The 27,513-nt window shown below is 49.4% G+C and overlaps 1 protein-coding gene across 2 annotated transcripts in view; it reads right to left on the reverse strand.

The window, feature by feature from the left end:
• Window positions 1–1,793: 1,793 nt before the first annotated feature.
• The window catches only part of LOC140404619 (profilin-1-like), a 60,469-nt gene continuing 34,749 nt past the window's right edge, over window positions 1,794–27,513 (reverse strand). Inside the window, exons 2-3 of one of the 2 annotated variants that reach the window (XM_072493223.1) lie at window positions 25,563–25,732; window positions 1,794–2,057 (exon numbers count right to left, since the gene is read on the reverse strand). In XM_072493223.1, coding sequence (XP_072349324.1) covers window positions 2,027–2,057; window positions 25,563–25,732 — 201 coding nt within the window. In that variant the 3' untranslated portion in view covers window positions 1,794–2,026. Of the gene's footprint in view, window positions 2,058–25,545; window positions 25,733–27,513 lie in introns of both variants that reach the window. The other variant, XM_072493222.1, reaches the window with a different exon arrangement.

A 27,513-nucleotide genomic window follows, 5' to 3' on the forward strand; every position in this document is an offset into this window, starting at 1 on the left:
TGAGTCCCTATCACTACAGCCCTGCCATTCTTCTTCCTGCCCAGCTGCGCAGCAGAGCCAGCCACGGTGCCATGAACCTGGCTGCTGCTGCCTTCCCCTGGTGAGCCATCTCCCTCAACAGTATCCAAAGCGGTATATCTGTTTTGCAGGGAGATGACCGCAGGGGACACCTGCACTGCCTTCCTACTCTTGCTCTGTCTTTTGGTCACCCATTTTCTATCTCCCTCAGTACCTTTCACCTGCGGTGTGACCAACTCGCTAGACGTGCTATCCACGACGTCCTCAGCATCGCGGATGCTGCAAAGTGAGTCCATCCGCAGCTCCAGAGCCGTCAAGCGGTCTAACAGGAGCTGCAACTGGACACACTTCTTGCACGTGAAGGAGCCAGGGGCAGTGGACGTGTCCCTGAGCTCCCACATCGCACACGAGGAGCATGACACCGGTCTGGGATCTCCTGCCATGTCTTAAACCTCAGGTTAACTTAACTACAACTCCAAAAAACGAAAGGAAAAATAAATAAATAAGACAATGAAAAGAAAAACTACTTCCCAGTCACTTACCAGGGTTAAAAAGCACCTCCTCCCCACCCAGCTTCGAATTCCCACCTAGCTTCAAATTCCCAAACTCACTCTTTGCTGTGACTCACTCTGGCTGTGTCTTCTCCGGCTCACTGGGAGACTGGATGACATCTTTTGAACTCACGGCCGACCCCACCCAGTTACTTGGTCCTGCTCAACCCTCAGGGAAAGGAGGTCTTGAGGTATGCCGTGGACTCCGAGCGGAGTGTTCACTCAGAGAGATTGTCCCCAAGCCCTTAACACTCCCTTGGGCACCAGCGCCCCGTAATCAGGGTTGTTGCATGCGAATACCCTCCGCGCCATTTAACCTGGTCGGCCGCTGCACTCATTCATCCTCCTTGCCCTCAGCTGCAGCGCAGACACGTCCCGACGTGCCTGATTGCCACCTGGAGGCTCTCGATGGAGAGCTTCAGCACACGAATCCTCCCCTTTAATCAGCCATGATTGAATGGCGGAGTGGACTCGATGGGCCGAATGGCCTTACTTCCGCTCCTATGTCCTTAACTAAATCGGGGTGATGGGACAGAGGGTCCTGCATGCAGTGATCCCGTCCAACCAGAGCTTGCATGAGCACACGGACTCCCAACATGCCTGCGTCGTTTGTGGAGACCATAACAGCACAGGCTTTCCCAGGCTGCCCCCTTTCAGTATTTGGACTCACTCACGGATGTCTGGACTCGGGATGCAGAGGGGGCGGGGAAGAGAGAGAGGGCTTCCTCTTGGCTACTCATATATCCAGGCAGTGAGCAATCGAGTGGGTCGTCTATCCCAACTGCCGGTCTCTCTTTTGTGGTTACATTCACTGCCAGGTACCCCTGCCAAGGCAGCTCGCTCGTGCCCATCGCATCTGGGAAGCCTTCAGTGCCCACTGGGGACCGCAGAGGCTGGGCGAGTGGATTCAGAACCACATTTGAAACAAAACAGGAGGAGAGAGGCTGGGGGGGGGGGGAACGCGCGAACTCGACTCTGGCTCAGTCACCCCCCTTAGGTTAGTCCGGTCGTGGTTTAAAATCTGCTTTGTGGTCAGGCACACGGGTACACTATCCCTGCTCCATGATCTCCGTCTCCCCTTATTGTGTGGGGACAACTCACACTCAGTTACCATTGGACCAAAGCAATCGTTTAGACGGTTTGTCAAAGGTTTATTGACTCGAGATTTGACCATCAGACAGTAACACTGGATATTAAAAACAGGAAAAGGGACACAACAGGATGTAGATTTTGAAATTTTTAATGTCACCACAAGTTAATGAATGGTACAAAAATGGGTCATTGCAGTGGGAATTGTGTTAGGATATACATCGCAGCATCTTCAGTCTCCCTGTCGCAATAGTGAGGCAGCAACATTCAGCTCACTGCCCAAGTGGAGGCATCACCATCAGTACTGAAAGTTCTGAAAAGCTTTCACTACTCCTTCCAAGGACTCCAGCAAAGCGCTTCCCTGCACTTCAGCAGTACTGCCCACAACGAAAATTAGTGCTGAAAGAGACGGAGGAGGAGGTTAGGACGAACATAAAGCTGATACCCTCGGTCGGACATTAAACAAAACTCCCCCTCCTCGGGAGGGACGGAGGACGTAACCTCAGGTATAAAACTGGGACCCACATTCCACGCACAGCTGCATTGTTGGAACAGCAAGATCCCAGTGCCAGGCCCCCTCAAACTGGGAATGTAAAGCAGCAGCAAACTGACCGACCCTCGCCTCGCCATAGCCCAACCAGGCCTGGCGTGACGCAGAGCTGCCGCCATCACCGGAACGTTCCAACGCCGCGGAGATCTACGGACTTGTGGCAGGATGAAAAATCCCACCGGCAGCTAGCACCAGGAAACCCCGAGCCAGGACGGAAACGATCTTGGGGCTTGCACCAAGCTAGCGAAAGGAGACACGAGACAAGCTTGTAATGCAGAACAAGGCCAGCAGCGCGGGTTCAATTCCCGTACCGGCCTCCCCTGAACAGGCGCCGGAATGTGGCAACTAGGGGCTTTTCACAGTAACTTCATTGAAGCCTTCTTGTGACAATAAGCGATTATTATCATCATCAGGGGCCAGAGACAGGGGCCAGAGACAGAGGGGACAGACGTGTAAAGTGAGACTCGCTGTTCTGTAAATTCCTTTGGGAAGGGCGAAGTGGTTAGCACTGCTGCCTCGCGGACAAAGGTTGGGAGAATTTGATTCTGAGCATCATGGTGCCTTTGGAAAGTTCCTGTCTCAAAAGGCAGTGAAGGGAGTGTCTTTGAATATATTTGATGTGGAGATGCCGGCTTCCTTCAGGACGCGCGGCAACGCAGAATCGCCGAGCAGAAACTTATAGCCAAGTTCCGCACACATGAATATGGCCTCAACTGGGACCTGGGATTCATGCCTCATTACATTTGCCCCCCACCATCCGGCCTGGGCTTGCAAAATTCTACCAACTGTCCTGGCTTGAGACAATTCACACCTCTTTAACCTGGGGTTACCCCTCCCTCTGGATCTGTAAAGACTTAATTACCTGCAAATGCTCGCATTCAAAGTATTGTCTTGCATCATTGACTTTGTCTATATAAATGTTTCTGGAACCCACCTCTTCATTCACCCGAGGAAGGAGCAGCGCTCCGAAAGCTAGTGATTCGAAACAAACCTGTTGGACTTTAACCTGGTGTTGTAAGACTTCTTACTGAATATATTTGAGGAAGAGCTAGATAGATTCTCGAGACGGAATTGAAAGATTATTGGCACAGGGGTGCGAGTTGCTGTCGGGGTGCTAAAATGGGATTGTAGAGTCACGGTTAAAAATCAGGTCAGCCATGACCTTATGAAGTGACGGGGCAGGGCTGAGGGGCGGATGGTCTACTCTTGGCTGTGCGTGTGTACGTACGGACTCGGCTCGGGATGGGGGGGGGCCCAGACCGGCGCCGCAGCAACCGCGCCGGATAATCAGCAGCCCGGCGTCGGAGCGGTATCGCGGGATCCGCGCCCCACCCCCGCTGATTCCCCAACCCGCCGCGGGATTGGAGAATCCCGCCCAAGGGTCTCAGAAACTCAAGATTTAGTGAGGAGCTGAAGGAAATTAGTAGCAAAATGGTTTGGGGGAAATTAATGGGATTGAAGGCGGATAAATCTCCAGGTCCTGATAATCTTCATACTAGAGTACTTAATAATAATAACCTTTTATTGTCACAAGTATGAAGTTACTGTGAAATCCCCTAGTCACCGCATTCCGGCGCCTGTTCGGGAAGAGAATTGTAAAAGGGAGGAAAACGTTCCATGGCTAAACAAGGAAGTCGAGGGGGGCATAAAGGCAAAAACTAGGGGATACCGGGCTGCAAAAGCGAGCGGTAAGCTGGAGGTTTGGGACAAATTTAAGGTTCAGCAAAAGGTTACTAAAACTAAAACCAAAATAGCCAAGATGAACTGAGAAAGGAAACTAGCAGAAACCATAAACACTGATACCAGAAGCTTCTATAAGTACATAAAGAGGGAGAGAATAGCAAAAGTAAATGTTGGCCCTTTAGGAGGACGATACTGATGAGGTAATAAAGGGGAACACAGATGGCTGAGGCACTGAACCAATATTTTGGCCCGGTCTTCGCGGGAGAGAATAATAAAACATTTCCAAAAACTGCAGTTCATGCCGAGGAACTTGGTGCAATAACGATCACTAGGGGGACGGTATTGAATAAACCAATGGGATTAACGGCAGATAAGTCTCCAGGACCCAATGGCCTGCACTCTAGGGTATGAAGGGAAGTGGCAGCAGAGATAATGGATGCATTGGTTATGATATTTGAGAATTCCCTGGATTCTGGAAGGGTCCTAGTGGATTGGAAACACACTAATGTGACGCCCCGATTCAAAATGGGAGAGAGGCAAAGAAGTAGGAAGCTATAGGCTGGTTAGCTTGACCTCTGTGGTGGGGAAGTTGCTGGAATCAATCATTGAGGAGGTGACTGAACATTTGGAAAGACAAAGCTCGATCCACCATTGTCAGCGTGGTTTTATGAAGGGGAAGTCATGCTTGACAAACTTGGAGTTCTTCGAGGACGTAACCAGCAGGGTGGATAATGGGGAACCTGTGGATGTGGTATATCTAGACTTCCAGAAGGCGTTTGACAAGGTGCCGCATAAAAGACTGATCCAGAAGGTGAGATCGTAGGGGATTGGGGGTAGAGTACAAGACATGATTGAGGATTGGCTGACTGACAAAGCAGAGGGTCGGGATAAATGGGTCCTTTTCTATCTGGTGAACTGTAACTAGCGGGGTGCCGCATGGGTCAGTCCTCGGACCTCAACTGTTACAATCTGTACAAATGATCTGCAGGCAGGGACAGAGTGACAGCAAAATTTGCGAATGATACTAAAATAGGTGGGAAGGTCGGCAGTGAAGAGGAGATACAGGTTTTACAGACGGCTATAGATAGGCTCGGAGATTGGAGTTTAATTGGGTAAGTCTGAGGTAATTCATTTTGGCCAAACAAATAGAAAGGCAAATTATCAAAATGGAAATCTAGATTCAAAATGTGTCTGGGCCGAGAGATCTGGGTGTCCGTGTTCACGAATCGCAGAAAGTGGGTTTGCAGGTACAGCCGGTAATTAAAAAGGCAAATGGAATGTTAGCGTTTATTGCAAAAGGACTGGAGTACAAAGTAGAGAAGTGTTGTTGCAATTGTACAGGGTGTGGGTGAGACCACATCTGGAGTATTGGGTCCAGTTCTGGTCTCCTTATTTGAGGAAGGATGTGGTGGCAGTGGAGGCAGTTCAGAGGGTCACCAGATTGATTCCGGGGATGAACGGGATGACGGATGAGGAGAGATTAAACAGTTTGGGTTTATACTCTCTGGAGTTTAGAAGGATGAGAAGGGATCTGATCGAGTTTTATAAAATACTAAAGGGGATTGATAAAGTAAACGTAGACCAAATGCTCCCCCTTGTGGAGCAATCTGGAATGAGCGGTCACAGATAAAGGTCGAGAGGCGGTAGATTTGGGATGGAGATGAGGACGAACTACTTCTCGCAGAGGGGGGTGAATTTGTGGATTCGCTGCCCCCACAGTGCGGTGGAGTCGGAGTCATTAAATGTTTCAAGAGGGAGATAGATACATTTCGGATTTGAAAGGGATCTGGGGAGCAGGTGGGGAGGTGGATTTGAGACCAGGGAGAGAGCAGCCAGGATCTGATTGAATAGCGGAGCAGGCTCGAGGGGCTGAATGGCCGACATCTGCTCCTAATTCCTCTGTTGCTGAATGCATGAACAGCTCAAGTCTCTGCCCCTTTTCTGCCGAAACGTATCAATTCCTTTTGTAACCCCGGAATTAAATTACCCCATAATCCTCAAGGAAATAAAACTCTAGTCGGTGCAATCTGCCCTGATTTTAAATCCTTCAACCTCAGCACCATCCCCCACAAGCCCAACCTGCCCATTGGAGATCTGACGCTAAGAACAGAATCCAGTCTCCAGGGGCGAAATTCTCCCCCAACGGCGCGATGTCCGCTGACTGGCGCCAAAAACGGCGCCAATCAGACGGGCATCGCGCCGCCCAAAGGTGCAGAATGCTCCGCATCTTTGGGGGCCGAGCCCCAACATTGAGGGGCTAGGCCGGCGCCGGAGGAATTTCCGCCCCGCCAGCTGGCGGAAATGGCGTGTGTTGCCCCGCCAGTTGGCACGGAAATGCGGCGCATGCGCGGGAGCGTCAGCTGCCGCTGACAGGTTCCCGCGCATGCGCAGTGGAGAGAGTCACTTCCCCCTCCGCCATGGTGGAGGCGGAAGGTAAAGAGTGCCCCCACGGCACAGGCCCGCCCGTGGATCGGTGGGCCCCGATCGCGGGCCAGGCCACCGTGGGGGCACCCCCCGGGGTCAGATTGCCCCGCGCCCCCCCCCCCCCCAGTACCCCGGAGCCCGCCCACGCCGCCTTGTCCCGCCGGTAAATACCAGGTTTGATTTACGCCGGCGGGACAGGCAATTTCTGGGCGGGACTTCGGCCCATCCGGGCCGGAGAATTGAGCGGGGGGTCCCGCCAACCGGCGCGGCCCGATTCCCGCCCCCGCCCAATCTCCGGTACCGGAGACTTCGGCGGGGGCAGGGGCGGGATTCACGGCGGCCAACGGCCATTCTCCGACCCGGCGGGGGGTCGGAGAATGACGCCCCAGATGTGGGACATATCAACACGCAAAAATCAGAGCAATTGGCCATCCCCCCCCCCCCCAAACTGCCCCGCCATTCAATATCACGGCTGATGTGAATTTTAACACCAACTCCACGACACCTTAAAAATATTCTGTGAGTCTCTAGAATGGGGGTGGGGGAGGGGTAGGTATCGGAAATCTATGAAGAACGCAAGGAGTGGGAGGAAACCCAGTTAGGTGAGCTAAAGCGTAAATGGGAGGATGAGCTGGGAGGGGAGGTAGAGGCGGATGTGTGGGAGGATGCTCTGAGCAGAGTCAACTCGCCCTCATCATGTGCCAGGCTCAGCCTGATACAATTCAAGGTGGTTCACCGGGAACACATGACGGTGGCCCGGATGAGCAGGTTTTTTGGGGTAGAGGACAGGTGTGTGAGGTGCGTGGGAGGGCCCGCAAATCATGCCCACACGTTTTGGGCATGCCCAAAGCGGAGGGGATTCTGGCAGGGTTTGCGGATGTCATGTCCACGGTGCTAAAAACGAGGGTGGCGCCGAGTCCGGAGGTGGCGATTTGTGGAGTGCCGGAAGACCCGGGAGTCCAGGGGGCGAGAGAGAGGCAGACGGTTTGGCCTTTGCCTCCCTGGTAGCCTGGAGACGGATCTTACTAGCATGGAGGGACTCGGAGCCCCCGAAATCGGGGGTTTGGCTCAGCGACATGGCCGGCTTTCTCAGGCTTGAGAAAATGAAGTTCGCCCCGAGAGGATCAACGTTAGGGTTCGTTCGGAGGTGGCAGCCGTTTATCAACTTCTTCGGGGAAAACTAAACTATTTGCAGATTCAATAAGGGGGGGGGAACCTTCGGCGGGAACGGTGAGAGGTGGTGGGATTTGGGAATTGTGTGTGTTGGTTTTTTTTTTGGGGGGGTGGGGGGGGTTATGCACGGAATTATGGTCACATTTTAATTTGTGTCTGTCGTTCTAAAACCATAAATGCCTGAATAAAAGGGGCTGGTTTAGCTCACTGGGCTACATCGCTGGCTTTTATAGCAGACTAAGGCAGGCCAGCAGCACGGTTCAATTCCCGTACCAGCCTCCCCGAACAGGCGCCGGAATGTGGCGACTAGGGGCTTTTCACAGTAACTTCACTGAAGCCTACTCGTGACAATAAGCGATTTATTTTCATTTCATTAAATGTTTGTTGGAAAAAAAAATATTCTGTCAACTGCTTTCACCACCTTCTGAGGCAGAGTGTCAGAGTCCGATATCTCCAAACATTTCTCCTCATCTCGATTCTAAAAAGGGAGACCTTTAAAAATTTGAAAACATGCCCCCCCACCCCAGTCACCCATAAGAGGAAAATCCTGTCAACATGAACCCAGTCTAGACCATTCAGGATCTAGAACTTCAATCAGGTCATCCCCTAAACTCCAGTGAAAACAAGCCCTCTGTCCAACGTTTACCCAGGGCTCGATTCCTCGCTGGGTCACGGTCTGTGCGGAGTCTGCACGTTCTCCCCGCGCCTGCGTAGATTTCCTCCGGGTGCTCCAGTTTCCTCCCACAAGTCCAAAGATGTTGTAGCCAACTGGGTTGGCCGCTTCCCGACTTAAAATGGAGAACCGCAAAGGCTGAAGGGAAATTCAGCCAACACAGGCAAAAACCAGCAAGTGCAGAAATCATGTGTATTGAAACTTGCAAAAACCAGACAGCACTGAAACCAGCAGCCATCTGCATAGTAATGAGCGATGCCAAGGCACAATTGCAACAATTAAGGTGAATAAAACCAAGCCAGACTCCTCGGCGCCAGCAGGAGCCAAGACAAAGGAAGGCCAACAGACATTTAGGGACCGCCCAGCGATCAGGGAACGACTCCAGTATTGTAGAAATCGATCCAAGTGATCGGAACGCAGTCCAGTCATATAGAACCAGGTACAGGGTCCGCCCCGAAGGCGGGAAGCCCCTGGGGACTATAAAGTAAAGCCCCCAAGTTCAAATCGTCCTTCTTGGCAGGGTCACTCAGCAACGCGAATCAACCCTTGACAGTGACCTGCCCAGCTGCCGCATCAACCAAGTAAGTCTCCAGTCAACGCTCGCTACGAGATAGGCGCTCCTCGCTACCAGTCCATACCAGCTTTTGAATCCTGCAGACTCAGGACTTGAACGAAAGGCCATTTGTTCCCCTGACCTGGTGGGCCAATTCCGAAGCTAAGTATAGGCCTTTTAGTGATAGAGAATAGTCTAGAAAGTAGAGTTTATGCATGAGTAGTGATTTACTGTGTATAATAAATGCGTTTTGATTGGAATCTTACTAATTGTGTGTGTTGAGTTATTGATCAGTACTTGAACTTGAACCTCGTGGCGGTATCATAAAGATACCTGGCGACTCTAGAGCAAAGGTTAAACAGACAGAGCAAATTACGAATTAAGAGCCAACCAAAAGTTAGCAACATATTACTGGCGACATCCTGACGGGACCCGACTCAGAAGTGGCTTAACCACTCCGGGAGAACCCAAAATTTGAATTAGAAATCCAATTGGGAACAGAAAAACCACAAGTGTTCAAGCAGTTCTGATCAATCCTCATAATTCAGAAGTGTGTTAATGCATGCATAACTAACAGGGATAAGGTAAAACTGATAGATTTGTGTTACGACAAACTGTCGGGAGTTTGTATTCCGGAAAATAGCGAAAGCCGTACCCCTAATTACAGCACTGCCTTAGTACCCCTCGTTCCAAATTTTAAGAGTATTTAGAGAGGAAAGATGGCAATGCGACGCCTCATGAACCCTGAAGAATTCGTGGTCGCAGCGACTAGCAGCAGTAGAGTAGGACAGTGTCCCGTTTGGGAAGAGGAAATCAGAAAGTACCTCAAAAGGGAAAGGATGGCCCCTTTGAAGCGAATTCTGTGACAATGAGGAAACAGGACCCAGGAGTATAGGCCATACTTGGTGGGAGAACCGGTCAGAAATTTATAAGGAAAGCTTGGGAAAAGCTCACAAGCCTATGGCAATCGTGTCCTGTGTGGCACAATTGCGAGGCACAGAGGAGGTTGTTCGGACGCTCCGTAAAGAGATAGAAGGAGTACATCGAATGAGCAAGGTCGATGTAAGTGAGGTTGAGAAAGAGAACAGAGTTGAGAAGGAAGTTAGCAGCAAAGGACGGAGAGGTGGATGATGCCAAGTGGGCACACCAGTCTTATTTGGCGCACCTAAGCAGCTTCCAGACACAGTACGAAAAGGCCCATCAGGACACGCAACGTGCACTCCTGGTAAGAGAGGAAACAGAGAAACAGGTAGAGGCATTGCAAAGGCAGTGTAGCGACCTGAAAGCAGCATTACGAGCACTCCATGCTACCACCACGGAGCAGAGACAAAGCTCACTAGATCATGCAAAGTGCTGGAAGCAGATTGCAGAACTGCAGTCTTTGCTTTCAGTTCAGAATGGATTCCAGAGCACCTTTGGATCCCAGTTAGATACTGAAGACGGCCCGGATTGGGAAGAATTAAATGAGACCGCGCATATATATGTTCAGGGAACATGTGCGCAAAGAAAGCCCCAGAAGAGGAAAGCGCCCCAACCATCCATATCGCAGATAGTTCAGGCACCAATGAATCCAGTAACCACCCACCGCACAGTCACATCGGACGGAGATACAGAATTTCTTTATACCACCCCTTAACCGTGACCCAATTACAGGACGCATGCGAGAAAATCACACCGTTCCTCCCCACCTCAGACCCCCACCACTTCTTCGCTAGAGTAAAGCAGCAGGCGACCATGTATGGCCTGGATGAGCGAGAGCATGTGAAGCTCACAGTTTTGAGTGTAGACTCTTCAGTCATAGCAGTCCTTCCCGGCCCACAGAATGTAGGAGGAGGCACCCTTGCAGAGAGGCACACAGCGATCCTAGATGCGATCGGCTACAACAGAGGTGACCCGGTAGAAGGCCTGAAAAGTGCAAGCAGAAAAAGACAGAACACCCCACAGCGTTTGCTGGACGCCTGTGGATTCATTTTACAGCCGTTTTCGGCAATTTAGACCGCGCCCATTTGTCCCAAGACGGTATGGCCAAATGGACCCGCACCCTTATCTCCCATGCCACAGAGGCAGGACAAAAGGCCTGTACCAATTATGACCCCTCGGAAGAAGCGCACAACGAAAAGTGGGTTTTAAAAAGATTGTCCCTGCCTGTGTAATGAGACAGGATTGATTCAGGATCTCATAGTTAGTGATCCTCTCGGAAGGAGCGATCACAATATGGTGGAATTTAAAATACAGATGGAGGGTGAGAAGGTAAAATCAAGCACTAGAGTTTTGTGCTTAAACAAAGGAGATTACAATGGGATGAGAGAAGAACTAGCTAAGGTAGACTGGGAGCAAAGACTTTATAGTGAAACAGTTGAGAAACAGTAGAGAACCTTCCAAGTGATTTTTCACAGTGCTCAGCAAAGGTTTATACCAACAAAAAGGAAGGGCGGTAAAAAGAGCGACAATCGACCGTGGCTAACTAAGGAAATAAGGGAGAATATCAAATTGAAGGAAAAAACATACAAAGTAGCAAAGATCATTGGGAGACTAGAGGACTGGGAAATCTTTAGGGGGCAACAGAAAGCTACTAAAAAAGCTATAAAGAGTAAGATAGATTTTGAGAGTAAACTTGCTCAGAATATAAAAACAGATTGTAAAAGTTTCTACAAATACATAAAACAAAAAAGAGTGGCTAAGGCAAATATTGGTCCTTTAGAGGATGAGAAGGGAGATTTAATAATGGGAGATGAGGAAATGGCGGAGGAACTGAACAGGTTTTTTGGGTCGGTCTTCACAGTGGAAGACACAAATAACATGCCAGTGACTGATGGAAATTAGGCTATGACAGGTGAGGACCTTGAGAGGATTGTTATCACCAAGGAGGTAGTGATGGGCAAGCTAATGGGGCTAAAGGTAGACAAGTCTCCCGGACCTGATGGAATGTATCCCAGAGTGCTAAAAGAGATGGCTAGGGAAATTGCAAATGCACGAGTGATAATTTACCAAAATTCACTAGACTCTGGGGTGGTCCCGGCGGATTGGAAATCAGCAAACATGACACCACTGTTTAAAAAAAATTAAAAAAAAGAAAAAAAAAAGGAGGTAGGCAGAAATTATAGGCCAGTGAGCTTAACTTCGGTAGTAGGGAAGATGCTGGAATCTATCATCAAGGAAGAAATAGCGAGGCATCTGGATGGAAATTGGCCCATTGGACAGACGCAGCATGGGTTCATAAAGGGCAGGTCGTGCCTAACTAATTTAGTGGAATTTTGAGAGGACATTAACAGTGCGGTAGATAACGGGGAGCCAATGGATGTGGTATATCTGGATTTCCAGAAAGCCTTTGACAAGGTGCCACACAAAAGGTTGTTGCATAAGATAAAGATGCATGGCATTAAGGGGAAAGTAGTAGGATGGATAGAGGATTGGTTAATTAATAGAAAGCAAAGAGTGGGGATTAATGGGTGTTTCTCTGGTTGGCAATCAGTAGCTAGTGGTGTCCCTCAGGGATCAGTGTTGGGCCCACAACTGTTCACAATTTACATAGATGATTTGGAGTTGGGGACCAAGGGCAATGTGTCCAAGTTTGCAGACGACACTAAGATAAGTGGTAAAGCAAAAAGTGCAGAGGATACTGGAAGTCTGCAGAGGGATTTGGATAGGCTAAGTGAATGGGCTAGGGTCTGGCAGATGGAATACAATGTTGACAAATGTGAGGTTATCCATTTTGGTAGGAATAACAGCAAAAGGGATTATTTTTTAAATGATAAAATATTAAAACATGCTGCTGTGCAGAGAGACCTGGATGTGCTAGTGCACGAGTAGCAAAAAGTTGGTTTTCAGGTGCAACAGGTGATTAAGGCAAATGGAATTTTGTCCTTCATTGCTAGAGGGATGGAGTTTAAGACTAGGGAGGTTCTGCTGAAATTGTATAAGGTGTTAGTGAGGCCACACCTGGAGTATTGTGTTCAGTTTTGGTCTCCTTACTTGAGAAAGGACGTACTGGCACTGGAGGGTGTGCAGAGGAGATTCACTAGGTTAATCCCAGAGCTGAAGGGGTTGGATTATGAGGAGAGGTTGAGTAGAGTGGGACTGTACTCGTTGGAATTTAGAAGGATGAGGGGGGGATCTTATAGAAACATATAAGATTATGAAGGGAATAGATAGGATAGATGCGGGCAGGTTGTTTCCACTGGCGGGTGAAAGCAGAACTAGGGGGCATAGCCTCAAAATAAGGGGAAGTAGATTTAGGACTGAGTTTAGGAGGAATCTCTTCACCCAAAGGGTTGTGAATCTATGGAATTCCTTGCCCAGTGAAGCAGTAGAGGCTCCTTCATTAAATGTTTTTAAGATAAAGATAGATAGTTTTTTGAAGAATAAAGGGATTAAGGGTTATGGTGTTCGGGCCGGAAAGTGGAGCTGAGTCCACAAAAGATCAGCCATGATCTCATTGAATGGTGGAGCAGGCTCGAGGGGCCAGATGGCCTACTCCTGCTCCTAGTTCTTATGTTCTTATGTCCCGCCACTGGGAGCAATCTGTCCAAAACAAAACCGAATTTATAAGCACCCGATGAAGAGCAGGTTGAAATGAACCCAGTTAAAGCACACCAGAACCCTGCATGGGTAAATGAGGGCAGGAACAGCCAACCCCAGCCCAAAGCTCAAGAATGTTACAATTGCAGACAATTAGGACATTACGCACGAGAATGTCAAGCCCCCCTGAAACAGCAACGGAATCAGCCCACAAATGCCCCCCGAACCAGCAAAGACACCAACAGCGCCGACCCCCCACCCAGGGAACCATACCCAAGGGAACAATGCACCAGAGAGCCTGCTCCACCTGATGTGCCCCAGGGGTCATGTTACAACTGTGGGCGGTCAGGACACTTTGCCCGAGATTGCAGGAGACCCCCACCAGCTAGACTAGCCCCCAGATATGAAAGAGAACACCACCCACAGCAGCTACAAAGGTCCCAGCTGCCCCATGCAAACTGTGAGCGCTTACCCACCACTTCTTCTGGCAGGGACACCTCAGCAAGGCCACTTCATTTTTGTTTCACTCCTCCTTCCTCTCTTCTTCGGCCACACTACACTGCCTCCATATGCTAATTACACCCCAGCCCAAATGTGATTGACGATGTCCTGTATTCTGATGGAACCTGCAGCATGTTGTTTGTTAGTGTTATTGTTAAGTGTTGTTTGTGCACTCGGAAGTTCCACGGCCACACGCCATATTTGTCGGCCGAAACCTGTGAAAACTTACCAGCACGCTTAACGGCAGAAACCGCTGAGAGCCTACCAGACCCCCGTTCACAACTGCTCTTCTGGTTCGAAGGTAGAACCAATATGGCAACCCCCCCCCCCCCCCCCCCCCCCACCCACCCCCCCCCCCCCCCCACCCACCCCCCCCACCCACCCCCCCCCCCCCCACCCCCCCCCCACCCCCCCCCCACCCCCCCCCCACGGTGACTACATTTTTGCCCGTTCTTGCCGGTTGCTCAGGCAGTGGAGAAACGGCGTTGGTCTCTGCCCTGCCTGAGGACCCCCCCCCCCCTCTGGTCAACTACGCTCGGGTAGAGCACATACGGCATTGATCGCCGTCCTACCCGGGGATTCCATCCAATTCTTACCCGTCGCGGCCCATACGCACCTCATTCTGGCACTCTTGGTTCAAAAGGTTGTGTTTTGTTTTCGAGCAACCCTTAGGTTGCCACCCCTATAGTGTTCAATTCTGGTCGCCACACTACCAGAAGGATGTGGAGGCTTTAGAGAGGGTGCAGAAGAGATTTACCAGAATGTTGCCTGGTATGGAGGGCATAAGCTATGAGGAGCGATTGAATAAACTCGGTTTGTTCTCACTGGAACGAAGGAGGTTGAGGGGCGACCTGATAGAGGTATACAAAATTATGAGGGGCATAGACAGAGTGGATAGTCAGAGGCTTTTCCCCAGGGTAGAGGGGTCAATTACTAGGGGGCATAGGTTTAAGGTGAGAGGGGCAAGGTTTAGAGTAGATGTACGAGGCAAGTTTTTAACGCAGAGGGTAGTGGGTGCCTGGAACTCACTACCGGAGGAGGTAGTGGAAGCAGGGACGATAGGGACATTTAAGGGGCATCTTGACAAATATATGAATAGGATGGGAATAGAAGGATACGGACCCAGGAAGTGTAGAAGATTGTAGTTTAGTCGGGCAGTATGGTCGGCACGGGCTTGGAGGGCCGAAGGGCCTGTTCCTGTGCTGTACATTTCTTTGTTTGTTCTTTGTATTTACATCCTCACACATTTGGATGGTAAATCGCACAGCCTGCGCGACGGCTCGCACTGTTTCAGTATTTTTAAGTGTGTCGTGTCCGGAATATTAGTTGGTTTTTTTTTTTTTTTAATTTAAAAATGAGGGAGTCACACATGGTGACAAATTATATACGGAGAATTGGCACTGAAGGGCAGACATACTAACAGACGAGATATTAACCAAGATAGTAACAGAAACTATGCTTGATCCCACAGAACTCCAGAAGCCCCAAGGAAAGAAAAGAGAAGAGAAAGAAGAAGAACAATGAGGACATCCTCCGTGTTGATCACCACCATTATAATGTGTATTCGGTTGCGCGCGAACGCGAACCCCCTGACCCCCCCCCCCCCCCGGCCGTCAATGATTCACTTCCCCATAGCACCCAGAGCCCAGTAACAGGCAACACCACACCATCATGGTGTGATAAGCTCATAACGTGGGACTCCCTTTCCTACGTAGTCGAATCCCTATTAGTGTTGGCGATACTCTGCAGCATCGTGCAGACTATCCGCATGAGGACATGGAGAAGGAGAGCCTACCGTGCTCGCACCCCGGTATACAGAATGAGAGCCCCTATTTTCAGTTTTCACCAGGCCCCCAAACCCCTTGATCTACAATAAAGACCATTTGTGTTGCATCTTTTGTAAATAAAGAAATGTGAATATTGTACACCCCTGTGCTTGACTGCCAAGCCAGAGGAAAAATGTAAATGCTGCTATTATTTTGTATTGTTTAGGAAATTAATATGACTGAATGTTTTAGTGAGTGTAGTTTATTGAGATAGTTAGAGGTACCTTTTTTTTGTGTTGTAATGCATGTCCCTGTCTGACATAGCGCCAGTTAGAATGGTTAGTTAAAATTTTTATTGCATAGTTATGGTCAGTGTAGAGGCCACGGAAGAGTGCTCGCTGGGTCAGGGAATGAAGACAATGCAGTTATGTGATGCTTCACACTTCGCGTTAGGGATCACAAGGAGGGCGTGTAGCCACCTGGGTTGGCCACTTCCCGACTTAAAATGGAGAACCGCAAAGACTAAAGGGAAATTCAGCCAACCCAGGCAAAACCTAGCAAGTGCAGAAATCATGTGTATTGAAACTTGCAAAAACCAGACAGCACTGAAACCAGCAGCCATCTGCATAGTAATGAGCGATGCCAAGGCACAATTGCAACAATTAAGCTGAATAAAACCAAGCCAGACTCCTCGGCGCCAGCAGGAGCCAAGACAAAGGAAGGCCAACAGACATTTAGGGACCGCCCAGCGATCAGGGAACAACTCCAGTATTGGAGAAATCGATCCAAGTGATCGGAACGCAGTCCAGTCATTTAGAACCAGGTACAGGGTCCGCCCCGAAGGCGGGAAGCCCCTGGGGACTATAAAGTAAAGCCCCCAAGTTCAAATCGTCCTTCTTGCCAAATCGTCCTCACTCAGCAACGCGAATCAACCCTTGACAGTGACCTGCCCAGCTGCCGCATCAACCAAGTAAGTCTCCAGTCAACGCACGCTAAGAGATAGGCGCTCCTCGCTACCAATCCATACCAGCTTTTGGATCCTGCAGACTCAGGACCTGAACAAAAGGCCATTTGTTCCCCTGACCTGGTGGGCCAGTCCGAAGCGAAGTATAGTTTCACTTAGTGGGCAGCACGGTAGCATTGTGGATAGCACAATTGCTTCACAGTTCCAGGGTCCCAGGTTTGATTCTGGCTTGGGTCACTGTCTGTGCGGAGTCTGCACATCCTCCCAGTGTGTGCGTGGGTTTCCTCCGGTTTCCTCCCACAGTCCAAAGATGTGCAGGGGAGGTGGATTGGCCATGATAAATTGCCCTTAGTGTCCAAAATTGCCCTTAGTGTCGGGTGGGGTTACGGGTATTGGGTGGAGGTGTTGACCTTGGGTAGGGTGCTCTTTCCAGGAGCTGGTGCAGACCCAATGGGCCGAATGGCCCCCTTCTGCACTGTAAATTCTATGATATCTATAAGTATCACTTTTGGTGATAAAGAATAGTCTAGAAAAGTAGAGTTTATGCAGGAGTAGTGATTTACTGTGTATGATAAATGTGTTTTGATTGGAATCTTACTAATTGTGTGTTGAGTTATTGATCAGTACTTGAACCTCGTGGTGGTATCATAAAGATACCTGGCAACTCTAGAGCAAAGGTTAAACAGACAGAGCAAATTACGAATTAAGAGCCAACCAAAAGTTAGCAACAATGTGCAGGGTAGGTGGATTGGCCACGCTAATTTGCCCCTTAATTGGAAAAAAAAATTGGGTAGTCTAATAAAATTTTTTTTTTTTTTTAAAACTAGAGGGTTTTTTTTGGAAAATATAAATTTAAGAGTACCCAATTAATTTTCTTTCCAAATTAAGGGGCAATTTAGCGTGGCCAATCCACCTACCCTGCACATCTTTGGGTGGTGGGGGGTGGGAGACCCACGCAGACACGGGGAGAATGTGCAAACTCCACACGTAGACCCGGGGCTGGGACCGAACCTGGGACCTCGGCGCCGTGAGGCAGCAGTGCTAACCATGAGTTTAAAAGAGTAAGAGGCGACTCGATTGACACATGGGATCCGGATGGGTCTTGACAGGATGGATGTGCAGAGGATGTTTCTTCTTTTTGGAGATTTTTTCGTCGTTCCGGGCACTGAGGAGGAGGATTTCTCAGAGGCACCTCATCTCAGTGCCAGGACATCACTGCAGGAGTTCCTCAGGGTAGTGTCTTCATCGTCAGCTGTTTCAATGACATTCTTTCCATCAGAAGGTCAGGGGAACTGTTTCGCGATGCTCAGCACCATTCACCACTCCTCAGATACTGAAGCAACCAATTTTCAAATGTAGCTGGACCTGGATAATGTTCAGGGGACTGGCAATCAAGCCCCACACATCGGAATGATGGAATCCCAGTAGTGCAGAAGGAGGCCATTCAGCCCATTGAGTCTGCCCCGCCCTCTGAAAGAGCCCCCTACCCAGGCTCACTGTCCTACCCCCAGCCAACCTTTGGACACGAAGGGACAATTTATCATGGTCAATCCACCTAACCTGTACATCTTCTAGACCGTGGGAGGACACCGGAGCACCCGGAGGAAACCCACGCAGACACAGGGAGAACGTGCAGAATCTGCACACCAGAGGCCAGAATGGAACCCGGGTCTCTGGCACTGAGGTGGCAGTGCTAACCACTGTGCCACCCACATGCCAGGCAATGATCGTCTCCAACAAGAGAGGGTCTAACTACCACCCCATAATATTCATTGCCATCGCTGAATCCCCCGCTACCAATATCCTGGGATTACCACTGATCAGAAACCGAACTGGACCCAGACATATAAATACCTTCACAAAAACCTTTGGATCCTCACTGTCTTCAGGTGATGTCCCGGAGGACTGGAGAATAGCCAATGTTGTTCCTTTGTTAAGAAGGGCAGCAAGGATAATCCCGGGAACTACAGGCCAGCGAGCCTTACGTCAGTGGTAGGGAAATTACTGGAGAGAATTCTGCAAGATAGGATCTACTCCCATTTGGAAGCAAATGGATGTATTAGTGAGAGGCAGCACGGTTTTGTGAAGGGAAGGCCATGTCTCACTAACTTGATAGAGTTTTTCGAAGGGTCACAAAGATGATTGATGCAGGTAGGGCAGTGGATGTTGTCTATATGGACTTCAGTAAGGCCTTTGACAAGGTCCCTCATGGTAGACTGGTACAAAAGGTGAAGTCACACAGGATCAGGGGTGAGCTGGCAAGATGGATACAGAACTGGCTAGGTCATAGAAGGCAGAGTAGCAGCAATGGAAGGATGCTTTTCTGATTGGAGGGGTGACTAGTGGTGTTCCACAGGGATCAGTGCTGGGACCTTTGCTGTTCGTAGTAGATATAAATGATTGAGGAAAATGCAACTGGTCTGATTAGTAAGTTTGCAGACGACACAAAGGTTGGTGGAATTGCGGATAGCGATGAGGACTGTCAGAGGATACAGCAGGATTTAGATCATTTGGAGACTTGGGCGGAGAGAGGGCAGATGGAGTTTAATCCGGACAAATGTGAGGTAATGCATTTTGGAAGGTCTAATGCAGGTAGGGAATATACAGTGAATGGTAGAACCCTCAAGAGTATTGAAAGTCAGAGAGATCTAGTTGTACAGGTCACCGAAAGGGGCACAGGTGGAGAAGGTAGTCAAGAAGGCATACGGCATGCTTGCCTTCATTGGCCAGGGCATTGAGTATAAGAATTGGCAAGCCATGTTGCAGCTGTATAGAACCTTAGTTAGGCCACACTTGGAGTATACTGTTCAATTCTGGTTGCTACACTACCAGAAGGATGTGGAGGCTTTAGAGAGGGTGCAGAAGAGATTTACTAGGATGTTGCCTGGTCTGGAGGGCATTAGCTATGAGGAGCGGTTGAATAAACTCGGTTTGTTCTCACTGAAACGACGGAGGTTGAGGGGCGACCCGATAGAGGTCTACAAAATTATGAGACGCATAGACAGAGTGGATAGTCAGAGGCTTTTTCCCAGGGTAGAGGGGTCAATTACTAGGGGGCATAGGTTTAAGGCGAGAGGGGCAAGGTTTAGAGGAGATGTACGAGGCAAGGTTTTTACACAGAGGGTAGTGGGTGCCTGGAACTCGCTGCCGGAGGAAGTGGTGGACGATAGTGACGTTTAAGGGGCATCTTGACAAATATATGAATAGGATGGGAATAGAGGGATACGGACCCAGGAAGTGCAGAAGATTTTAGTTTAGACGGGCAGCATGGTCGGCACGGGCTTGGAGGGCCGAAGGGCCTGTTCCTGTGCTGTACCTTTCCTTGTTCTTTGTACTGTGGCTACCAGAGCAGGTCAGTGGCTAGGAATCCTGCAGTGTAACTCACCTCCTGACTTCCTAAAGCCTATCCACCATCTACAAGGCACAAGTTAAGAGTGTGATGGAATACTCTCCATAACACTTGAAGCTCAACACCATCCAGAACACCTCATTCCCTCCACCACCGGTTAGCGGCGGCCGTGTGTACCTGCCATAGACAACGCCTTCCAAACCCACGACCTCTACCATCTAGGACAACAGCAGCAGATACCTGGGAACCCCACCACCTGGAGGTTCCCCTCCAACTCACTCCCCACCCCGACTGGGAAATATATCGGCCGTTCCTTCACTGTCACTGGGTCAAAATCCTGGAACTTTCCCCCCCCCCCTCGCCCACCAACAGCACTGGATGTACCCATTTGCCATCAATGAATATTTTAAAAATCTCTGGACCCACATGCAAACTGGCAAAGGGCAGATAAGAGCAGAAAAATGAATGGGCAACTCCAAGACTGGTGTGGTATATGTAAGTTCTATTTGGGGGCAAGGGCACCTGCACTGGGGTAAGTAGGGACTTGCAGGTATACTAAGAGAGGGAAAGAATCAAATCACACACTGTTCCAGACAAAGCCACGTAAAAAGCATGAATGATGTCAATAAACTAATTGCCATCTCCTATGGAGACAATGGGAGATAACAGGAGACACGCATCATCTCAGCAGGAATTAGATCCTCTAAGCAATGCAGTCAAACTGCAGAACATCGGAATTTCAAAACCGACCATTGGCCTGAAATCACAATGGCTGCATCACTGGGAGCAAAGACTTTATGGTGAAACAGTTCAGGAACAGTGGAGAACCTGCCAAGCGATTTTCCACAGTGCTCAACAAAGGTTTATACCAACAAAAAGGAAGGACGGTAAAAAGAGGGAAAATCGTGGATATCTAAGGAAATAAGGGAGAGTATCAAATTGAAGGAAAAAACATACAAAGTAGCAAAGATCAGTGGGAGACTAGAGGACTGGGAAATCTTTAGGGGGCAACAGAAAGCTACTGAAAAAGCTATAAAGAAGAGTAAGATAGATTATGAGAGTAAACTTGCTCAGAATATAAAAACAGATGGTAAACGTTTCTACAAATACATAAAACAAAAAAGAGTGGCTAAGGTAAATATTGGTCCTTTCGAGGATGAGAAGGGAGATTTAATAATGGGAGATGAGGAAATGGCTGAGGAACTGAACAGTTTTTTGGGTCGGTCTTCAGTGGAAGACACAAATAACATGCCAGTGACTGATGGAAATTAGGCTATGACAGGTGAGGACCTTGAGAGGATTGTTATCACCAAGGAGGTAGTGATGGGCAAGCTAATGGGGCTAAAGGTAGACAAGTCGCCTGGACCTGATGGAATGCATCCCAGAGTGCTAAAAGAGATGGCTAGGGAAATTGCAAATGCACGAGTGATAATTTACCAAAATTCACTAGACTCTGGGGTGGTCCCGGCGGATTGGAAATTAACAAACATGACACCACTGTTTAAAAAAGGAGGTAGGCAGAAAGTGGGTAATTATAGGCCAGTGAGCTTAACTTCGGTAGTAGGGAAGATGCTGGAATCTTCAAGGAAGAAACAGCGAGGCATCTGGATGGAAATTGTCCCATTGGGCAGACGCAGCATGGGTTCTTAAAGGGCAGGTTGTGCCTAACTAATTTAGTGGAATTGTTTGAGGACATTACCAGTGCGGTAGATAACGGGGAGCCAATGGATGTGGTATATCTGGATTTCCAGAAAGCCCTTGACAAGGTGCCACACAAAAGGTTGCTGCATAAGATAAAGATGCATGGCATTAAGGGGAAAGTAGTAGCATGGATAGAGGATTGGTTAATTAATAGAAAGCAAAGAGTGGGGATTAATGGGTATTTCTCTGGTTGGCAATCAGTAGCTAGTGGTGTCCCTCAGGGATCAGTGTTGGGCCCACAATTGTTCACAATTTGCATAGATGATTTGGAGTTGGGGACCAAGTGCAATGTGTCCAAGTTTGCAGACGACACTAAGGCAAGTGGTAAAGCAAAAAGTGCAGAGGATACTGGAAGTCTGCAGAGGGATTTGGATAGGCTAAGTGAATGGGCTAGGGTCTGGCAGATGGAATGCAATGTTGACAAATGTGAGGTTATCCATTTTGATAGGAATAACAGCAAAAGGGATTATTATTTAAATGATAAAATATTAAAACATGCTGCTGTGCAGAGAGACCTGGGTGTGCTAGTGCATGAGTCGCAAAAAGTTGGTTTACAGGTGCAACAGGTGATTAAGAAGGCAAATGGAATTTTGTCCTTCATTGCGAGAGGGATGGAATTTAAGACTAGGGAGGTTCTGCTGCAATTGTATAAGGTGTTAGTGAGGCCACACCTGGAGTATTGTGTTCAGTTTTGGTCTCCTTACTTGAGAAAGGACGTACTGGCACTGGAGGGTGTGCAGAGGAGATTCACTAGGTTAATCCCAGAGCTGAAGGGGTTGGATTACGAGGAGAGGTTGAGTAGACTGGGACTGTACTCGTTGGAATTTAGAAGGATGAGGGGGGATCTTATAGAAACATAAAAGATTATGAAGAGAATAGATAGGATAGATGCGGGCAGGTTGTTTCCACTGGCGGGTGAAAGCAGAACCAGGGGGCATAGCCTCAAAATAAGGGGAAGTAGATTTAGGACTGAGTTTAGGAGGAATCTCTTCACCCAAAGGGTTGTGAATCTCTGGAATTCCTTGCCCAGTGAAGCAGTTGAGGCACCTTCATTAAATGTTTTTAAGATAAAGATAGATATTTTTTTGAAGAATAAAGGGATTAAGGGTTATGGTGTTCGGGCCGGAAAGTGGAGCTGAGTCCACAAAGATCAGCCATGATCTCATTGAATGGCGGAGCAGGCTCGAGAGGCCAGATGGCCGACTCCTGCTCCTAGTTCTTATGTTCTAACGTGTGCTGTGGATAAACTGGGAGCACAGATTTACAGCTGGGGCAACGTGAACATTCCAGGGGGTCGATGGAATACAGGGTTGGAGATCACCCCCAGAAAGGCAGAGCAGGAACGAGAGGCCGAGTGGCCTCCTCCTCTTATATCCGATTTCAGGCGCAGCCTCACCAATGCAGCACAGCTGTAGCAGGGTTTTATTCTCCATCCCTTTGCAATTCAGATCAACATTCAATTTGCCTTCCAAATGACTAGCTATCCGAGCTCTCAAATCCCCGTAACACGGAATTCTGCATTCTCTCTACATTTAGATAATATTTTTTTTCCCAATTCGTCCTCAGATTGGACAAAACCACATGAAATCCCATCGGCCAATTTTCTCCTCCCTCACTTACCCTTTATTTTGCAGCCCCCACACAGAAACTGGCTGTTCCAACTCTCGCGCCATCTCCGTACTTGGCTCAAAGTAGTCAGTTCCATCACCCATTTGTCACCTGATCTCTCCCCCCTCCTAACCCATTGGCGATCTTCCTTTTCATACTAGCGGGCCCTCTGCCGCCATCAAATGTCGACTGAGCTCACAGCATGTTCTATGTTCTATAGTGAGGCCGTGGAATGCCCTACCTACTACAGTAGTGAACTCGCCAACATTGAGGGCATTTAAAAGTTTATTGGATAAACATATGGATGATAATGGCATAGTGTAGGTTAGATGGCTTTTGTTTCGGTGCAACATCGTGGGCCGAAGGGCCTGTACTGCGCTGTATTGTTCTATGTTCTAAGGGTCATTTGGATTCAAAGTGTTAACTCCGTCACTCTCTCTCCCTCCCTCCAAAACGAGCTGTCAGACCTGCTGAGTTTATCCAGCATTTCCTGTTCATCTTTCAGATATCATGGGCGAAATTCTCCTACCCGCCCCGCCACATTTCTGCCCCGACCGGCCGGCGGGAGTCTCCGTAACACCGGCCGGTCAATGGGGTTTCCCATTGTGGGGCAGCCCCACGCCGTCGGGAAACCCCCGGGCGCCGGCAAAACGGAGACTCCCGCCGGCGGAGAATGACGCCCCTGCTTTTACAAATTACAAAATAATTGGCTGGCCATTCCTGCTTCTTACCAAATTCTGTTCCAGATTGGTGGGAGAGCAAACGGGAGCGGTATTCTCCGCAGCCCAGCGCCAAAATCGCGTTTGGCGCGGGGGCGGGAATCACTCTTTACACTGGAATGGCGACCGGCGCTGCTCACTCGCACGCGGATTACGCGGCATGGCTGAGGGGCCATTGATAGGTGACTCCTTGGAAGAAGTACCCTACTTAAGCGCACGCCTCCACCCTATCCCCGTAACCCCACCTAACCTTTTTGGACACCAAGGGGTAATTGATCACGGCCAATCCACCTAACAGCACGTCTTTGGGCTGTGGGAGGAAACCGGAGCACCCGGAGCAAACCCAGTTCTGGTCTAGAAGACCCAGATGGTTAGATTCGTTGGCAGAGGTGTTCATTGCCCGACACTTTTTTTGGCACAAACGTTCCTTGTGGGAAACCAGGGACACCCCTAGAGGTCAGGGAGGATAACTGATCTCATCTCACCTCAGCTCTTTTATCCATTTTTGAACCAAGATTGTGAGGCAGGTCAGGAGCAAAGTCACTCGGGGAAACCCAAACAGAGTTCACCAGATTTTACCCGTTAACATCTACACCCAGTCTCCTGTTGTCCACGTCTAACTCCTTGCTTCAAAAAAAAAAAAATAAAAAATGTTTTTAATTCAGCGGATTCAAATTTAGATCCCAGCTTCTAGCATTTCAATTAGCCGGCTGCAGTCCACACACACGTAATTAATGCAGTCGATAAATACTGCACACATTTGTCCGACTACGTTATGAAGCTTCTCAGGGGATGTTTTTCTACAGGTTCGATGGGAAAGACTGGCACTCTTTCCCCTCTTCCCCGTCCCCTCCCCCTCCCCCTCCCCCTCCCCTCCCCCCACCAAGCTGAGGGGTCAGCTCCCAGGGGACATTGATTCAAGGTGAACGGTCAAAGGACGAGAGGTGAACTTGCATCCGACGGTCCTCGAACCTTCACGGCTGCGGACAAGGTCCAAAGCTGTGCAGATTAGGTGGATCGGCGGAGTGTTGGGGGGGGGGGTTTCAGTAGGCTGCTCTTTCAGAGGGCCGGTGCAGACTCGATGGGCCGAATGGCTTCTGCGATGCAGGTGCTGGAAAAGTGGGATTAAAATGAGCCAGTTCCATATTTTTGTCCCCAATAATGTGGATGGGCTGAATGGACTTTTCTGTACCGTAATGGTTCTAAAAGCAAGTCATCGTGTCGCTAAATTTACTATTAAAACCAATGACATCAGACTTGACAAACGAGGCAAGAATCTCAAGCCGGGATCACACAGGGTCAAAGCCCTGGAAACGCTCCTTGCAAGTACAGCACACGGCCGCGATTCAAGGTAGCAGCTGTTACCAGGACAACCAGCAATGGGTAATAAATGTCGGGTTGTTCAAGCTACCCCAGCAGCTGAGAACGATACTGAAAAAGTTACAACCCTGGGCCGGCCATTTGTAAAAGATGTTACAAACACCGCCGCCCGCGATTATTGGGCGGGGGCAGAAATCATTCATTGCTCAAAGTCAGACAAAGGAGGTCAGTGAGATAGAGATTTCCTAACATTTCTCAAGACGTTTCCTGGACATGTACATTGTAAGCAACGAAAGTGATCCAAAGCTACAACACAATTGCACTGTTAAATTGGAAATGGTGTGAACGATATCTTGTTAGAACTTTTTTTTTGATGCAAACTTACTTTTTACGGTCACGTACATTATTGCGCTGTACTTCTGTTCGTCTTCTTTGCACGCCTTGCTCTTGAAGCAAACCCAGTTCAAAGCATTCGATTGGTCATTAACAAGGGTATATCTCTTGTTCCCCAACACCACGCCACTCTCGTATATGGCATCCTTATTGTTCTGCAGATCTGCAATTGTTTTTGCCTGTAACACATTAACGTTGGTTAGAAATCAGCAAACATGAGCAAATACCACTTCCATGTAGCCAGGGGTTAGATCTTCAATACACTGCCAGGGCCTGGGCGCTGGGGGAAGCTCCCAACTGAGGTGGTCAAAAGGGAACTGGCAGGGCAGCACGATGGTGCAGTGGGTTAGCACTGCTGCCTCACGGCACCGAGGTCCCAGGTTCAATCCCGGCTCTGGGTCACTGTCCGCGTGGAGTTTGCACATTCTCCCCGTGTCTGTGTGGGTTTCGCCCCCACGGCCCAAACGATGTGCAGGGCAGGTGGATTGGCCGCGCTAAATTGTCCCTTAATTGGAAAAAATGAATTGGGTACTGTAAATTTATAACAAAAATAAGGGAACTGGATCATAATCTGTGAAGGAAAACATCACAAGGCCAGTGAGAATAGAGCAGGATGGATTACCGGGGGGGGGGGGGGGGGGGGGGTGCTAGCATAGACCCAATGGGCCAAATGGCTTCCTTCTGTGCAGTAAACATTCAATGGAAGCTACATTCAAACTAAACCGAAAATAACAGTCAATCAGTAAGCAGTGTTATCAATGACAATAACCCCAACACCCCCTTTCCCCCACCCTCATGTCCGATGGCAACCAATTCTCTGAACTGCATAATAAACAGTCCCCATGAATTGGAGAACCGTTCCCTCAACCCCCCTCAGCTCAAACTTCACCTTCGAGAGTCAGAAATTCCAGTCGACCCCCCCCCACCACGCCAAGGCGCAGGGCAGTGAAGCTGACCTCCACCCCAACAGGACCTACCTCTGGGCAATCAGCGAGGCGAAGGTTAAAACATCTGCCCCCACACCCACCAGCCGCTCGGTCCGACACCCCGGAAATGGCTTCTCGGGGCCCCGGCTCCATGTTCACGTGTAGTACTTCCTGCCAAAGTCTGGGAGCCGCAGGTACCCAAACCCTTCCTCTTGCCCCAGTCAGAAGGTCATCGACCTACAAGCTTAGGACAGGCTTGTCCAACCAGAAATCCCTCGATGAAAAGTGGTTTCTTTTCAGACTGGGTTATTTTTTGTAATGTTAAATCTCGTGCCAAACTGGTCTCCCAAAAATGTGCTTGGCGGCCCCTCGAGTGAGGAGACGTTGAAACGTTCCCAGCCCCACGTGAACAGGCTGGGGGGGGGGGGGGGGGGGGGGGGGGGGCTGGCCTAGAACCTTTTGAAGGGAGTCAAGCTCGAATACGTTCGATGGAGGAATGGAAACAAAATGCTAAACAACAGGGAGAGCATTGGTTCAAGCAAGTAGCACACCACCACCTTCTCAAGGACAACCCAGGATGGACTCCAAATGGGGCAGCATGGTGGCTAGCACTGGGGCTTCACAGCGCCAGGGTCCCGGGTTCGATTCCCGGCTCGGGTCACTGTCTGTGCGGAGTCTGCACGTTCTCCCAGTGTCTGCGTGGGTTTCCCCCGGGTGCTCCGGTTTCCTCCCACAGTCCAAAGATGTGCAGGTTAGGTGGATTGGACACGCTAAATTCCTCGTAAACCTACCGTAAATGGTCACCCACTGCCTGGATCGGGGATCTAAGGGCCTCCTGCAGCCCCAAGTCTCCTTTTAAGAGGCTGCTCCTTTTAGTTTGTCCCTCAGGTTTATTTAATTTAGTTTAATTGTTCTCCAGCAAAATTGTTGGAACCGGGACAGCACGGTGGCACAGTGGTTAGCACCGTGGCCTCACGGCGACGAGGTAACAGGTTGTGATGAACGGTTACTGCCTTATCATCATGTAAGGTGAT

The sequence above is a fragment of the Scyliorhinus torazame genome, chromosome 31 (assembly GCF_047496885.1).
Source record: "Scyliorhinus torazame isolate Kashiwa2021f chromosome 31, sScyTor2.1, whole genome shotgun sequence".
NCBI lineage: Eukaryota > Metazoa > Chordata > Chondrichthyes > Carcharhiniformes > Scyliorhinidae > Scyliorhinus > Scyliorhinus torazame.